At 40.9% G+C, this 21,213-nt stretch overlaps 1 protein-coding gene across 3 annotated transcripts in view; it reads left to right on the top strand.

Moving 5' to 3' along the window:
• ptpn23a (protein tyrosine phosphatase, non-receptor type 23, a) overlaps positions 1-21,213 on the top strand; it is a 122,300-nt gene that overhangs the window by 46,207 nt on the left and 54,880 nt on the right. For all 3 annotated transcript variants that reach the window (XM_070895032.1, XM_070895018.1, XM_070895026.1), the window contains 4 exons: positions 4,205-4,336; positions 6,172-6,219; positions 6,350-6,406; positions 13,434-13,492. In XM_070895032.1, the coding sequence (XP_070751133.1) occupies positions 4,205-4,336; positions 6,172-6,219; positions 6,350-6,406; positions 13,434-13,492 (296 nt within the window). The remainder of the gene's footprint in view (positions 1-4,204; positions 4,337-6,171; positions 6,220-6,349; positions 6,407-13,433; positions 13,493-21,213) is intronic.

Genomic DNA, 21,213 nt, shown 5'->3' with positions numbered 1-21,213 from the left:
TTGAGAGTGTCCTTGAAACATTTTGTCTGCCCACCTGGGGCTCGCTTGCCGTGTAGGAGTTCTGAGTAGAGCGCTTGCTTTGGGAGTCTTGTGCTGGGCATGTGGACAGTGTGACCCGCCAAACCGAGCTGGTTAAGTGTGGTCAGTGCTTCGATGCTGGGGATGTTGGCCTGAGCGAGAACACTGATGTTGGTACTTCGATCCTCCCAGTGGATTTGCAGGATCTTGCGGAGGCAGCGCTGGTTGCACTTCTCCAGTGCTTTGAGGTGTCTACTGTTTATGGTCCACGTCTCTGAGCCATATAGGAGGGTGGATATCACTATTGCCCTGTGTTCCATAAGCTTGTTGCCAGATTTGGGGTCCTGGTCTTCAAACACTCTCTTCCTCAGGCGACTGGAGGCGGTGTTGGACCTCATCGTCGATGACTGCCCTTGCTGATAGTAGGCTCCCAAGGTGTGGAAAATGATCCACGTTGCCATGCAAGAACAAAAATAAATTGGCCTGGATTTTGTGGTCAGCGGCAAAGTAATGGTGCACACCACTGACCTTGAAGGAAGTTGCCCACAAACTTTTAGCGGGCTCTGTATTATCGATTTCACCTTTTCCAACATGACTTTCCATCTGGTACCATCTTTAGGGAATCTGTGGTGTCCAGCAACAGTGATGTCATCAAGTGGGTTAAAGCAACTAATCACATTGAAGAATTCTCACAGACAGCAAACCAGGAAGTAAAACGCAGGCTTTATCATTCACTTTTAAAATTTTACAGAAAGTGAAATAAAGATTTGGACATACACATGGGATTAAGGTAGATGCTGAAAAACGTTAAAAAATAACTAAATTAATTATTTAAAAAATCTCTGGAATTCTTATCACGGGATGGAGAAAATGACTCTCCACAAATATAAAATTTGTTTTTCAGGGTCAGAGAGGTTGCTCAGCAGTAATTATGACTTAGTACACCATTAAAAACTCAGTTACACCTCATTCAACGAGGCTTAACTTTTCCAAGGCTTTTTACAGTCAGAAATAGTGCATAAAAAGTTGACGTTCACGTCAATTGCGTGATTTCTAATTCATTTCCATCTGCAGGTCTGCAATAGTGTATCCTGCAGAGCAGATTATCACTGAGAGCAACTTTCGGATTTCTGCGTTTAACTGCATGTGCGGACTCCAGAAGTTGCTGTCAGTTCTACAGAGTAATGACGGCCAACATGGATAGTTTTGCTATCATTGCAACTGCAAATTCCGGGTGAATAAATCACTAAACAGAATACTCCCAATAGGGCAATCATTAGCACTTGGGTATATGCCTTTGCAATGCTAGAGTAAAGAATAGATGCAGCTTTTGGATAATAATGGGAAAAGGTGCGCTTATCCATTACATTTTTATGAGTTTGCACTCCTGGTGCAAAGCTTTGTCAGTGGGAATTTGAGCATTGAGGTCAATGAGCCTCATATAATGGACAGAAACTTCTGTGAAGCTTACTGATCTCCATACCCAAATTCCTGATGCGCACTCTTGGCAATTGAAGCTCTGTGCCATGATCACAAATTCATAAAATTTACCCTTGGAGAACCACTGTTAAGGCTGTTCAGAGACAGGATGGCACCAAACAACCAAAATGGCAACAGCAAGTTTCAAATTATTTTAAATATAGAATAATAATTCTAAATAGGACTGAACGTAAGGTTCATCACAATTTACTACAGATAGCATATTCCCATTTATTAAAAACAATTTTGCAAAGTATCAATGCAAGAGCATCAAATTGCTTCAGCGATCTATGCCAACAAGTCTCAGCTATTCAATTACCTTGCCCTTATATAACAACTGAATATGAAATACCATAAGGCTGACTTTCGGAGCCCTTTCACATAGAATACATTTGCATTTTGAGAAGAGAAATGTGTCGTGCTGCTTTTTCATCTGAAATATTACCATTTAATAACCATTAAATTCAGTTCGCATGCCACCTCAGGATTCAATCAAAAAGAGATTCATGGCTTTACCTGGTACATTTTGAAACACATTTAGCAGAGCATGTAATGCATTGTGTGAAATATATCATCCCCCTTTTATGAATGCATTAGCCCATAAGAATTCCAGCAAATCAACACCTCATGTAGAAACATAGATAGAAACATAGAAAGCATAGTTTTAAAGTGGTTGGTGGAAGGTTCAGAGGGGATTTGAGGGGAGGCTTGTTCACGCAGAGGGTTGCGGGTGTCTGGAACTCGCTGCCTGGAAGGGCAGAAACCTTCACCACATTTAAAAGATGCTTGGAAGGACAGTTGAAGTGCTGTAACCTGCAGGGTTAGGGACCGAGAGCTAGTAAGTGGGATTAGACTGGATAACCTGTTGTTGGCTGGCGCAGACATGATAGTAAGTACTGCAGGGAAACGAATGCAGCCAGGGTGGTGATCTGGACTAGTTTCGGTCGCCTGGATGGGTCGGACAGGAATTTTCCCAGATTTTTTTCCCCAATTGGCCTTGGTTTTTATCTGGTTTTTGCCTCTCCCAGGAGATCATATGGCACCGGTCGGGGTGTAGAATGTTTTAGTGCAAGGGGTGTCACAGTTGTGTGGGGCGGACTGGTTGGGCCGGGTGCTTTTTAGCTTTCCGCCATTGTTCATAGGTTTATATGGAACCTTCAGGGCTGCTGACCGAAGGCCGTGTGGCACGATGGGCTGAAATGACGACCTCCTGCGCTGTAGATTTCTATGTTTCTATATCATGTCATCTGTCTTTTCTCCAATCAAAATGAGCTAAATTATTAGGCTGAGTCCTAATAATTTAGACCCCTCGATCTGAGATCATCCTTTTCTGAACTTTAATCATTTTTGAGTTAACATGTCCAAAACAGCCCTATATTCTATCTTCTAACTTATGCATACATAAGAACATAAGAATTAGGAACAGGAGTAGGCCATCTAGCCCCTCGAGCCTGCTCCGCCATTCAACAAGTTCATGACTCAGCTCCACTTACCCGCCCGCTCCCCATAACCCTTAATTCCCTTATTGGTTAAAAATCTATCTATCTGTGACTTGAATACATTCAATGAGCTAGCCTCAATTGCTTCCCTGGGCAGAGAATTCCACAGATTCACAACCCTCTGGGAGAAGAAATTCCTTCTCAACTCGGTTTTAAATTGGCTCACCCGTATTTTGAGGCTGTGCCCCCAATTCTAGTCTCCCCGACCAGTGGGAACAACCTCTCTGCCTCTATCTTGTCTATCCCTTTCATTATTTTAAATGTTTCTATAAGATCACCCCTCATCCTTCTGAACTCCAACGAGTAAAAACCCAGTCTACTCAATCTATCATCATAAGGTAACCCCCTCATCTCCGGAATCAGCCTAGTGAATCGTCTCTGTACCCCCTCTAAAGCCAGTATATCCTTCTTTAAGTAAGGTGACCAAAACTGTATGCAGTACTCCAGGTGCGGCCTCACCAATACTCTGTACAGTTGCAGCAAGACCTCCCTGCTTTTGTACTCCATCCCTCTCGCAATGAAGGCCAACATTCCATTCGCCTTCCTGATTACCTGCTGCACCTGCAAACTAACTTTTTGGGATTCATGCACAAGGACCCCCAGGTCCCTCTGCATCGCAGCATGTTGTAATTTCTCCCCATTCAAATACTATTCCCTTTTACTGTTTTTTTTTCCCAATGTGGATGACCTCACACTTTCCGACATTGTATTCCATCTGGCAAACCTTAGCCCATTCGCTTAACCTATCTAAATCTCTTTGCAGCCTCTCTGTGTCTTTTATACAACCTGCTTTCCCACTAATCTTTGTGTCATCTCCAGATGTACTGCAGTTCCTGATTTACATTATTAACAACTGCTTCATATTGGAATCCTGATATTATGGGGTGTGGGTAACTTTGTTTTAATTTTGAAAAGCCATTTTAAAGGCACGACGGGGAGGTGCCTTTGTCTCCCCACCCAAACTGTCTAGTTTCCCCAGTGGCTCTGATCCACAGCTGTCTTTTAATTATTGGATTGAAACCTGCCTCTGGCACCTTCAGTGCAGATCAAAGGAGGAGAGGAAAAATAAAAACACTGCTAACTTTTGCTTTTATTCTTGTTTTGAGGTGTGATATTTCGTTGGTTTTAAAACTTGACAAGTCAGGAAAAAATGCATCTTGAAAATATGGCGGATTGGGCTGTACATTTATAGTTTGCATTGTTGCCAGGTGGTTGATTATTATAAGGAAGCTTGTCGTGCCCTGGAAAACTCCGAGACTGCTTCACTTATTGGGAAATTTCAGAAAGACTGGAAGAAGCTGGTACAGATGAAGATTTATTACTATGCTGCTGTCGCACATGTAAGTAGCATTATGTGGAAAATATAAGACTCTGAATTTCAATCTGCAATTCTGCAAGAACACCCTTTCCTTCTCCAACTCCTCCCTCATCCCTGAGTTTTCTCCTCTTTTCGTGAAAGTCCTGCTTCTTGCCTAGACACTGACTGCCTGCACCTTACGGAAGTAGCAGTTCTTGAAGAGCAAATTTGAGCAATGAGCCTTGTTGAGCTTTTTAATCATGAAGGATACCTCGTTCTTGACCAATGTCTGGATGTACATACCTGGAACCTTTTTAGTCAGTATGGATTAGCACGATAATTAGTGTTGTCTTTATCCACTAGGCAATTGGCAGAACTCAATATTTAACACTTCATTTTGAATGCGTGCCCCTCAATTTGCAATAAAATGTAGTGTAATAAACAAGTCACATCCTTAATTTACGGTTGCTATTTGATAAAAGCCCTATAATTTGCACACTTGTCAGAGTACATAATTGGATGTCTATGTGTGAAGGCAAGTGTAAATTATCTGTTGAAAGTTAATTATGTTCAATCCTTTTAAGTGACGCACACAAATGTGAAACTTGTCTCCGCATGTCTACTCAGTTGGCCAAGCTCTCGACTTGGGGCTAGAAGGTCTTGTATTCATATCCCAATGGGGTTCACTTCAGCCTCTGAAGTGCATTAAATGAGTACCGTGCCTCAGGACATGAGAATGTAAGGGACTTCAGTAACTGAGCAGGGTTTACTGCACTGTTCAGTATCGCTTGGCTGTTTCAGTAGAAGCAGGATCAATGTTGCACTCGGTGGGTGTTTCTGCTCAATGAAGATCAACCTTCATTTCTGCTAGCTGCTTCTTCAGACTACAGAAGATATACATTATGGTCTAGTAGAGGCCTCTCTACACCTCTTTCCTCCAAGGCGCTCCTTAAAACCTACCTCTTTGCCCAAGCTTTTGATCCCCTGCACTAATTTCCACTTATGCAGCTCGGTGCCAAATTGTTTTATCTCATAATACTCCTGTGAAGCACCTTGGGACGTTTCACTAAGTTAAAGGTGCTATGCAAATACAAGTAGTTATACACAAGTCTACACTACAGTGTCAGCCTAGATTTTGAGCTCAAGTCTCGAGTGCGACTTGAACCCACAGCCAATGTTCCCTCTAATTTTTTTTTGTGCATGGTCCCTTTAAATTTGCTGCACGGTATCTTTCGAGCAGCAGCAATTGGTGAGCGTCCTACGCGGGACCTCCCAATCGATGCATGACCACTCACCTTATTGGGACGTTGTTCACAACCTTTTGACTCTGAGGCGTCCCATTGTGCTATTTGGGTTAACTAACTCTGTGGTGATTTGTAGTGAAACACCCACAGAAGATTATAGTCGGGGACTGTGATTTAGGTTTGGTTGCAAGTAGTACATTGAGTGTTGGTGTTTTTTTACATTCTGTGGGGGAATGGATTAGTATCCTTGGTACTGTTATCTAACCTATTGAATGTGTCTGTCCTTTATAGCCCTAGCCATGCATCATTGTGTTTATTTTATTTCTTTCTGAAGTCATGGAGATTACCTCTTGTAACCTATCGAATATGCCAAAATTTAGTGACAAGGATTTCTGTTCAAACCTTGGGTTTGGTCCAGTTGGATATTGGACTGGTGAAGAAACACTCTGGGCGAGGGCTCATTATGGGTGTGCACTTCACCACTGAACCGGAGAAGAATAGGAGTAAAAAGCTGTAAAATGTTAGGCTAGTTCACAGCTGTTCTAACAGTTAGTCCATCTTCCCTAGTAACTGGATTTTTCTAGCCCTTCCTGCTAATTAGCAGTCTCAAGACTTTCTTTATACTTTATTGCAGCTTCATATGGGTAAGCAATCGGAAGAACAACAAAAATATGGAGAAAGGGTGAGTAGAAAATGTTCTACACTATTTTGTTTCCTCAGGGTTGTGAAGTGGGTCTGTAGTTGGATTGAAATGTGTGTGCTTGTCTGACTCTGTGTCTTAAAAACGTGTGGCTTTTGTTCTATCACTGCAGCTTGCTTACTTTCAAAGTTCGTTGGACAAGTTGAATGAAGCAGTCAAGTATGCAAAGGTGAGCTTTTGGAGTCCTTCAGTTTTTTTTTATGTCGAACGATAAACTTTTAAGCAGTACAAAAAGTTGCTATTGCAGGATGTTGAAGGATCTTAACTCCGAAAGTCAAGAAGTAGAATCCGTTTGGGTGGAGCTAAGAAATAGCAAGGGGCAAAAAACATCATAGGCCTCCAAACAGTAGTTGTAAGGTAGGGCAAACTATAAATCAGGAAATTAGAGACGCATGTAACAAGGGTAATACGATGATCATGGCAGTCTTCAATCTACATATCGACTGGGCAAACCAAATTTGCAGTAATAATGTGGAGGACGAAGTCATGGAATGCATACAAGATAGTTTTCTAGATCAGTATGTTGGGAGCAAGCTATTTTAGATCTAGTATTGTGCATTGAGAAAGGATTCATTAATAACCTTGTAAAGGGGCCCCTGGAGAAGGGTGATCATAATATGATAGAATTTTATATTAAATTTGAAAGTGATTCAGTTAAATCTGAAACTAGGGTCTTCAATCTAAACACAGCAAACTACATAGGTATGAGGGGAGAGTTGGCTAAGGTAGATCAGGAAACTACATTTAAAAGGTATGATGGTATATGAGCCATGGCTAGCATTTAAAGAATTAATACATAATTTACAACAAATATACATTCCTTCAAGGCACAAAACCCCACAGGAAAAGTGGTCCAACCGAGGCCGAGAAGTTAAAGACAGTATTAGATCAAAGGAAGAGGCTTATAATGTTGCTGAAAAGAGCAGTAAAGCCTGAGGATTGGGAGGATTTTAGAATTCAGCAAAGGAGGACCAAGAAATTGATAAAGGGAAAATAGAATGAGAGTAAACTAGCAAAAGACATAAAAACAGACTGTAAAAGTGTCTATAGGTATGTACAAAGGAAAAGATTAGCAAAAGTAAATGTGGGTCCCTTACAGGCTGAGACAGGAGAAATTATAATGGTAAATAAGGAAATGGCAGAGAAATTAAACAAATACTTTGTGTTTGTCTTCACGGAAGATGTAAAAAACCTCCTGGAAATAGTGGCAGGCCAAGGTTCTAGCAAGAATGAGGAACTGAAAGAAATTAGTATTAGTACTGGAGAAATTAATGGTACTGAAAGCCGATAAATTTCCTGGACCTGATGGCCTACATCCTAGGGTTTTGAAAAAGGTGGCTATAGAGATAATTAATGCATTGGTTGTCATCTTTCAAAATTCCATAGATTCTAGAACAGTTTCCACGATTGGAAGGTAGCAAATGTAATCACGCTATTTACGAAAGTCGGGAGAGAAAACGGGGAATTTACAGACCAGTTAGCCTGACATCAGTAGTAGGGAAAATGCTAGAATCTATTATTAAGGATGTGGTAACAGGGCACTTAGAAAATAATAATAGGATTGGGCAGAATCAACAAGGATTTATTTAAGGGAAATCACGTTAGACAAATCTGTTAGTTTTTTGAGGTTGTAACTAGAAGAATAAAGATAATGGGGAACCAGTGGATGTGGTGTATTTGGATTTTCAGAAGGCATTCGATAAAGTGCCACACAAGAGGTTATTAAACAAAATTAGGGTTCATGGGATTGGGGGTAATATACTAGCATGGATTGAGGATGGGTTAACACAGAAAACAGAGTAGGAATAAGCAGGTCTTTTTCAAGTTGGCAGACTAACTAGTGGGGTACCGCAAGGATCAGTGCATGGGCCTCAGCAATTCACAATCTATATCAATGATTTGGATGAGGGGACCAAATGTAATCTATCCAAGTTTGCTGCTGATACAAAGCTAGGTAGGGAATGTAAGTTGTGAGAAGGAAGCAAAAAGGATTAAAGGGGATATAGACAGGCCAAGTGAGTAGGCAAGAACATGCCAAATGGAATATAATGTGGAGAAATGTGAAGTTATGCACTTTGGTCAGATTCATAGAAAAGTAAAATATTTTTTAAACGGTGAGAGATTGGGAAATATTAGTGTTCAGAGAGACCTGGGTGTCCTTTTACATGAATCACTGAAAGTTAACATGCAGATGCAGCAAGCAATCAAGAAAGCAAATGGTCCGTTGGCCTTTATTACAAAAGGATTTGAGTATAAGAGTAAAGACATCTTACTGCAATTATATAGGGCCCTGGTGAGATCGCACCTGGAGTATCGTGTACAGTTTTGGTCTCCTTACCCTAAGGAAGGATATACTTGCCATAGAGTGAGTGCAATGAAGGTTCACCAGACTGAGTCCTGAATTGTGAGGATTTTCCTATGAGAAGAGATTGAGTAGACTCGGCCAATATTCTCTAGAGTTTAGAAGAATGAGAAGTGATTTCATTGAAACATACGAACTTCTTGCAGGGTTAGATGCAGGGAGGATGTTTCCCCTGGCTGGGGAGTCCAGAACCAGGGATCACAGTCTCAGAATAAGGGGTCGGCCATTTAGGACTGAGATGAAGAGAAACTTCTACACTCGGGGTGAAGAATCTTTGGAATTCTCTACACCGGAGGGCACTGGAGGCTCAGTATATTCAAGCATCGAGATCGATAGAATTGTGGATATTAAGGGAATCAAGGGATATGGTGAGACTGCAGGAAAGTAGAGTTGAGGTAGAAGATCAACCATGATCTTATTGAATGACTGAGCAGACTCGAGAGGCTGAATAGCCTACGCCTCATATTCTTATGTTCTTAAGAGGGCGCATGCTCAGTTTAAAAAAAAAAAAGAATTATGATTTAACATACTTTTAAGTGCTGATGAGAGGACATGCCTCAAACATTAAGCTTCATGTCTATCTCGGATGCTGTTGTGTATTTCTAACATTTTCTGCATTTACGCATTTCCAGTATTTGTGATTATTCTTCACACTTACGGTCTTTCCCCTTTAGTTTTTAACGTCCCTGAATATTTTGTTTAGTTGGTAAGACTGATAATATTGTGGGTATTTGCTTAGAGGATGAGCTGATCAGTGTGACAGGGCTGGACTAATGTCATAGTCCAAAGTGCACCACACATTCGAACAGTTAATTTAACTTTCTTCCACTAAAATTCAGTGATTGTCTTCCATTCCTTCCTTTGTGTTATTGAGCTTTAAAAGGATAATCATTAGAGGTTCAAATAAAAACGAGGGGCAGTAAAGTAGATTAATTAGATCCTTCAATTTTAAAAAAAACTCACTTAAAAGCTCAGCTTCATTAAACTTTTTGAATATTGTATATTATATGTTCAGACATTTGGTGGAAATGGGGGTAGGCGATTTATGTAGCTCCAATGGCGCTTTTTGTTCTACTAAGCTGGTGTGATCCACCTGGCACTAAACACAGTGCATCTAAAAGCTGTATTCTTCATGGGGATTGAGGACAGATTTAAAATTCAATAGAAAGTAATGGATGCCTGGGGGTGATTATTGGTTTAGCCAGCACTGAAAAGAGCAAGGGTTGAATAGTCTAGTTATCTGTTCCCTAAAATTTGTCTCCCTGTGCCCAGAGAGTGGACATTCAGCTTCTTGTCCTCACCTTCAAATCCCTCTATGGCTCTCTGTCTCTCTATCCACTTTCTCCTTCAGTCATCTCTCTTTATGCACACTTACTATTCTTATGTCACTGGCCTATTTCTTGGTTCCGCTCCACCATCAACAGGCACTCTGTCTGCCCTATGGATGTCATTCCTTCAGCATCTTCACCCTGTCTGATCCATCCCTGCCTTCAAAAACACTCAGTGGTTTCAACCTCTCCTAACCAGGGTCTTAATTTTCTCCCTCCTGTTCTCCTCTCCACTCTGCAAAGTGCACCCAGGTGGCTCTGTGTACCATAAACGCTATAGAACTATGTTGTTGAATTACTGCTGTGATATTTATGTATTTATAATTGCATAAATTATAACCTGGAAGGATATCATTCAGCCCTCCTCCCTCCACTTGGTCTGTGTCCTTGCTGGTTCTTCAACTGGGGCTGTATACTTACTTTTCTTTCCCTATAACCTTTTTATATGACCTATGCCACTGAACTGATCTCTTCCCTCTGCTTTTAACGGCTTCATCCCCATTAAATAACTCCTCTTCTCCTGTCCCCAAGGTCCCCTGGTACTGTCCATATCTTTGCCTCTTTAAGTCAGAGGGCTGCAAATTCGAACACACCGGACTCACAACAGGTCTACTCATTCATAACCAGATTTGGTTTGACCATGTCAAGTGTTACCACATCTTGTTCTTCTCAAACTACAACTCCAGGATCATCGCAACAGTACGTCTCAAGGCTCTTTTTTTTTAGTGATGAACATCTCCTCAAGTACCTATCGCCGATTGCCCCATACTCTCCTCCAGTACGGAGTACGCTCATGGATTTCTTTGTTTCTAAGATTGAGATAATCCATGCAGTTGTCTCTGCAGCTATCACCCCTTCTTCTCCTGTACCTCTGCACTGACCTATCTGAGTCTCCGACCTACTGTTCCTCCCACCTCCTGTCACTGCAGTTTTTCTCCCATACCCTTGGCCTCGACAAGTTCACCACTTCCATGAGACCGAAACCACCTCCGAACCTTTAACTGTTCAACAGCTGACCATTCAGTGCCTTTTCTGACCCCCATTCTTGATTTTAATTGTTCCCTTTACTGAGGCATCATCCCATACCATGGCATATTATCCCTCTGACTTTTCATGTGTCCCTTCTCTTCCTTTGTTCAGATGTGTGAAACTGCCCTTGTGTGGTCCTGTTGCTACCTGTTGGAACATAGCCAGTGCAATTCCAGCAATGGTTTCTCTTCCTGCCTCAATTTTTCAAGTCTTTTTTCAGAACAATAACTGCTTATTCCTGGTATCATTCTAGTAAGTTTTCACTATACATCTTCCATGGCTCTAATACCCTTTCTATAAAGGGCTACCCAGAATGGCGCACACAACTCCAAATTTAGCCTAATTATTGTCTTTTACAAATTCAGCATTACTTGTATATTTAACTTCCCCATATGTAAAATGCAGAATCCCATTTGCCTTTTTAAAATGCCTTTTTCTGCCTGTAATTTCACCTTTTTAAAGATCTACATATCTGCACCCCTAGATCTCTCTCTCCCCACCATGGTAACTGTTAACTATTCAGGATTTATTTATCATTGTTCTTTTTCTCCAAAATACACAACTTCGCATTTCTCTGTATTGAACTGCTGCCCACACTGCCAACCTGTAGTCTTCCTCGCAATTTGCCATTCCCTCTAATTTGGTGATATCAACAGACTTCTTCGTTCTTCTCGTGTCTACATCCAAAACACATATATGCAAATGAAAATAAGAGCTCCCAGAGCACATCTCTGGGGCATACTGCTACGCATATCCTACTGGCCTGAAAAACTTACATTTACCACATTTTTTTATCATGCGTACAATCTTTTGTTTCCCAATTTTTTTCTCTCTCCCTCTTCTTCTGAAGATGCCGACTTTAAATATCAACCACTCACCCAATTGTCTGTTCTTCGTCGGAGAGTTTTGACGGTGAGTGTTGACAGGCTACCTGACCTATGGAGTATCAGACCGAGCTCAAACTTTTCTTCACCCAACATCCACACACACGTTCTTTCCTGCCCTAAACTATTTGGTATTGAGGTCAATTGCATCTATATCTCTGGCTAACTTAGTATCTTTAACTTTTTCTGGCAATGCAATTACCAAACACCTATGCCTTTAGCAATACCTTTTAGTAATCGGAAAATGGGGAAAAAAATTAAATCTCTTCCCTAGAGTGTTGATCAACTAATTCAGGATCCTGGGGTTTTTCCTGCTGCGTTAGACTTTTAAGAAATTTAGAGGGGAATAGAGAATCATTTATTTGCTGTATTTTCTCTTCAGTATAAATAGTTGGATGTACTCCCGGGATTAAAATTTTCTGATTCGGTAGATTTTACAGTTTTTTTGTTTCTTGGAAAATGGCTTTCACTGATGCATCTTAGAGAAACAAAAAATGTATTTTAATAAATCATATGTCATACATCATTTTCTGTCATTGTATATCAATAATCTCACTAAAACATGCTTGATCAGGCATCCTGCTGTACTTAAAAATAATACTGATCTAATCATAGAGTTCTCTGGCAAACCACATCTTGAATATTGTGTTGGTTGTTAAGACACTAGAAAAACATTCAAGTCCTGATTGCAGTGTGCAAAAGAGAAATCACTAGGCTGATTTCTAGTGTCAGACTTGAATTGCTGAAATAAGAAGTTTGACTTCATTAAAGGATTGGTGAAGCATAGAAAATAGGTGCAGCACTTGGAAGGACTTCTGGGTAGAGTAGTGGAGGCAAAATCTTTGGATTCATTAAAGGGATAGTTGGATGTTGTAATGGTGGGAGAGCAGGTTCCTGTCTTTTATTGATGTATATGCTAAGATGGGTTGGAAGTCCGTAGTGGTGTCCCACAGGGTTATCTACCACTTCTGTGAACTATGTTTACCAATGATTGAAATATCGGGCTAGAGAGAGCCGTGGCTTGATTTGCAGATAATAGGAGGCATAGTAAATAATTTAATATAACTAAAGAAAGGTGCATGGGAGTACTGATAAGATTGATGGAATGGTCAAAAACACAATGATGGAATTCAGTGTCAATAAGTGTGATGTATATTTTGGTTTTAAAGAAAGAAACCTAAAAATAGTAATTATACCTTGTGGAAGGTTGGGTGATGTGGAAGATGAGAGCAATTTTTGGTTTCAGTTCCTGCCAAAATTAACATCTCCAGGCAATTTAAAAACAAAAGCTAAATGGAATGCTGCATTTTATGACAATAGGTATAGAGTATAAAAGTTGAGAGGTAATGGTGAATCTATATAAAATATTAGTAAAACTACAGTTACAATATTTGGCTTCACACTATAGGAGGATCTTGAAGCAATATTGAGGTAGATTCAATAGGATGCTGCCTGGTGTGAGGAAATACAAATATTAAGACTGACTTGAGTAAAAATGACAGTACTGAAAATGTGCTTGTGGTTGATGGGAGGAGTTACAAATTATTTTACTGTACAAAAGTAGATTGTGGACTCTCCATTTTGTTTTTTTAGGGTCAGCCAGAGACTGTACAAGAAGCACTGCGATTTACTATGGATGTAATTGGAGGAAAGTAAGTAGCTGAAAGAGACTTATTCATGCAATTGCTCTGTTTAATCATTATACTTTTTTGGTTTTAAATTGCATTAAGTGTAAGTAAGTTCCTTTTGAAGTGAAGTGTCTAGATTTTTGGATCAATTTTGTGCAGAGTGCAGCAGACATCAGCAATGGAAATGGAAAGGTTTTTTTCCTTTTTGTTTCTTCAGCATCATGGGCTCCCAGGTCTAGTGTTCCACAGGTCAAATGCAGAGCTGTAACTTTGCCCTCCCCCCAAAGAATCCCAGCCTTAGAAGGAAATGCAGCCATACCAGTGTGACATTCCCATTTTCTCATGTCTTTCTGAGCAAGGCTGCTTTACAGATTAGAACTAAATTGGCAGTCTTGTGCTATGAACTTGTATTTACTTGGAGCTCGATTAGACTGTATACATTGAGTGAGGATTCCTGCACTTGGAAGAAAGAAAACTTTCATTCCATCATCTGGGCTATTTTCGATTCAGGGTCTTGAGAGATAAAAGTCAGTGCTATAAACAACTGCGGACCTGGTCATTTGTCCATTTTGTTGAGTGTTTTATTATAAGTTTATTTTCCTTTGTACAATAGGTCTTGCATTGTTGCCAATGAGATATCTTGTTTTAGTATTTGCCTGAGATGCAGACAAGATAACTCTCTAGATAATTGGAACAGCAGATGTCATCCAGCGAACCAGTCATTCCAGTGGCACCAGGTCAAACATCAATGTGTGATTTTCTATTGACTGAGCTCAGTACAACTGTCCTTTGAGAGTTGGTGAAGGAGATAATGTAAAGCTGGGCAACTAAAATTGAATTTGCAAACTTGAAGGTGCAAAGGTTTAAGTTTTGAAACACTTGAACCTCATAATAAGGAACCTCTTGTCAGAAGTGTAAGCGTTTTCTGTCAACAACTAGGTTGTCTATAAATACCTGACATCAAAAATCATCATGTTCACCTGGGAACATGGCATACTTATAGTTCCATGACTGTTGGGGAGTTTTCCACTGTGTCGAGTAGTGGAGGTGTTATCTTTCTGGATGAATGAGGTGCAATGAGCCAAAAGACCATGCCCATCTATATCTTATGTTAAACTTCAAACTAGCAAACTTGTGATCAAAAGTGATTTTTCTTTTTAATTTTGTTTCATTCCCACCCCCCGCTATAACTAGATGGTATACAGCTCCACAGGTACCAATCGTACCTTGCCAACTGGCTTTCTCTGTTTCCCTAGAAGATAGTTGACCATCTATTCAATCATACGGGACATTGCCAATCAGATCCTGTCCTTGTTTGACATCCATCAGTTTCCAGCGGAGATCACTAGATACTAATTAGGGGTGGGACCTATGGATGAGTGTTTCCTTCTCTCTCTCTCTCTCTCTCTCTCTCTCTCTCTCCCTTCTCCCCTTTTCTCTTTCTACTTCTCCATTTTTTCCTCTTCCTCTTATCCTCTAGATGTCCCCCCCATCCTTCTCTCCCAATAGACAAGAACCACTGAAGCCAATTGTGTCCCTGCTGCAAATCTGGCTTACAAAGGATCAGGGATAGGCCATTCAGCTCCTCGATGGCTGTTCGACCATTCAGTTTAATCATTACTGATTTGTACCTCCAACCACATTTACCTGCCTTGTTCCATATCCCTTTATAACCTTGCTTAATAAAAATATCAGTATTGGTCTTAAAAATTTCACTTGACTTAACAGCTACAGCTTTTTGTGAGAAAGATTTTCACTACTGTGTGGAAAGAATGCTTCCTGATTTCACTACTGAATGGCCTGCCCCAAACTTTAAGATTGTTTCCCTATTCTGGGTTTTTCCACCAGAGGGAGTAGTTTATTTACTCTATCAAATCCTTTCGTCATTTTAAACACTTCAATTGCACAGAATTTATAGTGCAGAAACACGCCATTCGGCCCAACAAGTCTATGCTGGTGTTTATGCTCCACACGAGCCTCCTCCCACACTACTTCATCTCACCCTACCACCATATCTTTCTATTCCTTTCTCCCTTATGTACTTATCTAGCTTCCCCTTAAATGCATCTATGCTAATCACTTCAACCACTCCATGTGGTAGCAAAATTCCCATTCTCACCATTGAGTAACTAGCGCTCAGTGTCGAGCACTCCCAGGTCAGTTGTACCATGGTTAGATGCAGAATGCACTATTCTGACCCAACAATTTTCCTTAACCCACGTCAGAAGAGCATTCACCTTAGTGTGATATTCCCATTTCACATAATAACCATTCTTATGGTTTCTGGGAGCGATTGCTAATTTAATGCCAATTAGTGCCAAATTAAGAGCAGTTTTTGTGTTATGCCCACAGCTACCAGCAACTAGTATTGGAACCCAGGTCCCAAAGTTGACTGGGCAGTGTGCTAACACAATGCACCCACTCAACCCTTCTCCCCATGTTTTTTAACATTTTCATATCTTTGAATAATTTTTATCCTATTAGTTTTCTTTCCTTTTTATATATCACAATATACCCCCAGTCTGAATGGATAAGTAGGCAAGTCCCTTCTGAGGCACCCACCACTCTTTAACAGATTGCTGAGCTGGGCAGAGCTGACCTGCTGCTTCCTTGATATAACCATCTTTAACCTTTTAGTACTTGTATTCTGACGGAGCTCAATCAGGAGCTCAGATCCGCAGCATATCACATATTGCTTTCTACTTAACAACATTCTTTGATATTGCATACAATTCGATAAAGAGCACATATTTCCCCCATTCCCCTTATTCAATAAGACCTCACCCCAAACTATATATCTTCTGAATCTAAGGGGACAGTGTAGATAGCCTGATTCCAGGTTACAATTTATATATATCTCATTTATCTGACTTTCATGGAGCAGTGGGCATGCGAGAACAACCCCGTGGTGTCGCCTCCTCAGCCAGTTCCCATATGACTCATTCCCACCCCTTATGAGGAAGAGCCTGGCATCTGCAGGTTGGCTCCCCATAGTAGGCAGCATAGATCCAGAATTCAGTAGGCTGAGGTTTGAGCCTGTGTCTCACCACTAATGATGGTCACACTTTGATGATTTAAGTCAATGCCACTCAATATCTGAAATACCTGCTGAAAGCTTCTTTGAATATATCTCTTCCAACAGCATCACACACCAAGTCAGTATTCACCCCAATCCCGTACAAACTCAAGGGAATACAAGCCAAATTAATTTAACTTTTAAGTCCTGGTATCATTCTGGTAAATCTGCATTGTACCCTCTCCGAGGCCAACATATTCTTCCTCAGGCGCGCTGCTGAAAACTAAAAGCAGTACTCCAGATGAGCTGAGAGCACAGACACTTGGGAATAAGATATTAGTCATTACTGAGACATAGCTGAAATGAAGAACAGGTATGGCAGCTCAACATTCCTGGTTACAGGGTTTTCAACGGGATAGAGAAGGGATTAAAAAAAGGAGGGAGGGGTTGCAGTATTAATTAAAGAAACAATTACAGCTGTGAGAAGGGATGATATGTTAGAGGGGTCATCAAACGAGGCCATGTGGGTTGAATTGAAGAACAAAAAAGGGGCGATCACATTAGGAGTGGACTATAGACCCCCAAACAGTCAGAGGGAGTTAGAAGAACAAATATGTAGGCAAATTGCTGCGAAGTGCAAAAACTATAGTACTGTAATGGTGGGGGATTTCAACTACCCTAATATTAACTGGGAAAAAAAGCAGTGCGAATGGTAGAGGGTGCAGAATCCCTAAAATGCATTCAGGAGAGCTTCTTTAGCCAGTATGTAACAATCCCAACAAGGGAGGGGGCGGTTCTGGACTTGGTTTGGGGGAATGAAGATGGGAAAGTGGAAGGCGTATCAGTGGGAGAGCATTTTAGTTCTAGTGATCATAATTCAGTTAGATGTAGGGTAGTTACTGAAAAGGACAAAGATGGACCAGGAATAAGAGTTCTCAATTGGGGTAAACGCCTATTTTGCTGAACTGAGATGGGATTTGGCCATGGTGGACTGGAAACGGCTACTTGATGGTAAATCATTGTCAGAGAGCAGGAGGCATTCAAGGAGATCCTGAGGGTACACAGCAAGTATGTTCCCTTCAAACAAAAAAAAGTGTGGGTCTAACAAATCTAGAGCCCCCTGGATGTCATGGGACATACAGGGTAAGATCAAGTAAAAAGGGAAGCTTATGACAGATTCCGAGAAGTCAATACTGCAGAGACTCTAGGGGAATAAAAGAAGTGCAGGGGTGTAATTAAAAAAAATATACCAGGAAAGCAAAGAGAGAGCATGAAAGAACATTGGCAAGTAAAACCAGGGAAAACCGAAAGATGTTTTATAAATACATTAAGAACAAGAGGATAACTAGAGAAAGAGTGGGGCCTATTAGAGACCACAAAGGAAATCTGTGTGTGGAGGCAGAAGATGTTGGTATGATTATTAATGAATACTTTGCATCCGTTTTCACAAAAGAGAGGGGGGGAATGCAGACTTTGCAATGAGGGAGGAGGAGTGTGAAATATTAAACGAGATAAACATAGTGAGCGAGGAAGTATTAAGGGGCTTAGCAGCTTTGAAAGTGGATAAATCCCCAGGCCCAGATGAAATGTATCCCAGGCTGTTCAGAGAAGCAAAAGAGGAAATAGTAGAGGCTCTGACCATCATTTCCCAATCTTCTCTGGCTACAGATGTGCTAATGTTGTACCTTTGTTTAAAAAGGGATAGACCGAGTAATTACAGGCCAGCCAGCCTAACCTCAGTGGTGGGAAAATTATTGGAAAAAAGCCTGAGACAGGATAAATCTTCATTTGGAAAGACATGGATTAATGAAGGACAGTCAGCATGGATTTGTTAAGGGAAGGTCATGTCTGACTAAATTGAATGAATTTTTCGAGGAGGTAACCAGGAGGGTCGATGAGGGCAGTGCGTATGATATAATGTATATGTATTTTAGAAAAGCTTTTGGTAAGGCCCCACATGGCAGACTGGTCATGAAAGGAAAAGCCCATGGGATCCAGGGCAAAGTGGCAAGTTGGATCTAAAATTGGCTCAGAGGCAGGAAGCAAAGGGTAATGGTTGATGGGTGTTTTTGTGACTGGAAGGCTGTATCCAGTGGGGTTCCACAGAGTCCCTTGGCTGTTGTATATAATCAATGACTTGGACTTGAATGTTAAGGGTATGATTAAGAAGTTTGCAGATGACACTAAAACAGGCTGTGTGGTTGATAATGAATGAGAAAACTGCGGATTGCAGGAAGATATCAATGTACTGGTCAGGTGGGTGGAACAGTGGCAAATGGAATTCAATCCGGATAAGTGTGAGGTAATGCATTTGGGGAGGTCTAACAAGGCAAGGGAATATACATTAAATGGTATGACACTGAAAAGTGTAGAGGAACTAAGGGATCTTGGAGTGTAGGTCCACAGATCCCTAAAGCTAGAAGGCCAGGTAGATAAGGTGGTTAAGAAGGCATATGGAATACTTGCCTTTTATAAGAACATAAGAAATAGGAGCAGGAGTAGGCCTCCGCCATTTAATAAGATCATGGCTGATCTGATCATGGACTCAGTTCTGCTTCCCTGCTCGCTCCCCATAACCCTTCATTGCTCAAAAATCTGTCTATCTCCGGCTTAAATATATTCAATGACCCAGCCTCCACAACTCTTTGGGGCAGAGAATTCCACAGATTTACAATCCTCAGAAGAAATCCCTCCTCCTCTCAGTTTTAAATGGGTGGCCCCTTATTCTGAGACACTGTCCTCGAGTTTTAGTTTCCCCTATGAATGGAAATATCCTCTCTGCATCCACCTTGTCTAGCTCTCATTATCTTATATGATTCCATAAGATCACCCCTCATTCTTCTGAACTCCAAAGAGTATAGGCCCAACCTACTCCACCTATCTTCATAAGTCAACTGCCTCATCTCCGGAATCAACCTAGTGAACCTTCTCTGAACAGCCTCCAATGCAAGTATATCCTTCCTTAAATACGGAGATCAAAACTGTACGCAGTACTCTAGGTGTGACCTCACCAATACCCTATACAGTTGTAGCAGGACTTCTCTGCTTTTATACTCTATCCTCCTTGCAATAAAGGCTAACATTCCATTTGCCTTCCTGATTACTTGCTGTACCTGCATACTCACTTTTTGTGTTTCATGCACAAGGACCCCCCCAGTTCCCTCTGTACTGCAGCACTTTGCAATTTTTCTCCATTTAAATTATAATTTGCTTTTCTATTTTTTTCTGCCAAAGTGGATAACCTCACATTTTCCCATATTATATTCCATCTGCCAAATTTTTACCCACTCACTTAGCCTGTCTATATCTCTGCAGATTTTTTGTGTCCTCACAATTTGCTTTCCCACCTATCTTTGTATCATCAGCAAACTTGGCAACATTGCACTCTGTCCCTTCATCCAAGTCATTAAGATAGATGGTAAATAGTTGAGGCCCCAGCACCGATCCCTGTGGCACCCCACTAGTTACTGTTTGGCAACCGGAAAATGACCCATTTATCCCAACTCTGTTGTCTGTTAGTTAGCCAATCCTCTCTCCATGCTAATATTACTCCCAACCCCGTACAAGTTTAATAAATCTGCCATTACTTGTTACAATCTGCCATTACTTTGCAACTGGCAGAGGAATAAATATCACACCAACCAGTGTCTTCACGTAAGAGGAGATTTGATAGAGGCGTTTAAGATCCTGAAGGGTTTAGATAGAGTAAATAAAGCGAAACTGTTTCCAATGGCTTAAGGATCAATAACCAGAGAACACAGTTAGAAGGTGATTGGCAGAAGAACCAGAGGCGACATAAGGAAAATCTTTTTTTCGCGGCGAGTGGTTGGGATCTGGAATGCACTGCCTGATAGGGTGGTGGATACAGATTCAATATTAGCCTTCAAAATAGAATTGGATAAATACTTGAAGGAGAAGAAAATTGCAGAGATATGGGGACAGAGCGGGGGAGGGAGACTAACTAGATTGCTCTTCGAAAAAGCCGGCACAGACTCGATTGGGCAAATTGCCTCCTGTGTGGTACTATTCTGTGTCTATGATTCTGAGTTATTGATAACCAATCTTCGGTCTTGTAAATCAGATGTCTGCTTTGAAAATCACTTTTTGAAGGATTTCACATATAACAAAACATGACAGCTTTTTGGTTGTTATCCACACTGGCATCTCCAGCCCACAGACATGGTACAAATAAAATTCTGGTTGATTAGCGACTGCAATGAGTTATGTCTGCAATTATGCACTCTTATTAAGAGATATTAATCATTAAATTGATTTTTTTTCCCTGGCACAGATAAAAGCAATGTAATTAGCATTTTCATTGGTTATTTACCCAGCGCAGTTGTGTAGAGTGACTGAAAATCTGAGGTTTGTTTTTAATTAAAGTTTTCTTAAAGAGCTTTGATGTATTTTTTTATTTTGGGTCAGACTTTTCATTAAAAACAGATCTCTTTCCATTTTCATTGCTTTGAAGTGTGTGTGCAGTCAAAAAAATGAGTCGAGGCATAGAATACAAGAGCAAGGAGGTTATGCTCGAACTGTGTTAAACACTGGTTAGGCCACAGCTGGAGTACTGCGCAGTTCTAGTCACCACTTTACAGGAAAGATGTGATTGCACGGGAAAGGGTGCAGAGGAGATTTACAAGAATGTTGCCTGGACTGGAAAATTTTGGCTATGAGGAAAGATTGGAGATGCTGGATCTGTTTTCTTTGGAACAGAGAGGAGGCTGAG

Source organism: Pristiophorus japonicus, chromosome 1 (genome assembly GCF_044704955.1).
Source record: "Pristiophorus japonicus isolate sPriJap1 chromosome 1, sPriJap1.hap1, whole genome shotgun sequence".
Taxonomy (NCBI): Eukaryota; Metazoa; Chordata; class Chondrichthyes; family Pristiophoridae; genus Pristiophorus; species Pristiophorus japonicus.
The sequence above is the reverse complement of the archived record's forward strand: the minus strand, read 5'-3'. Positions and strand labels throughout refer to the sequence as shown.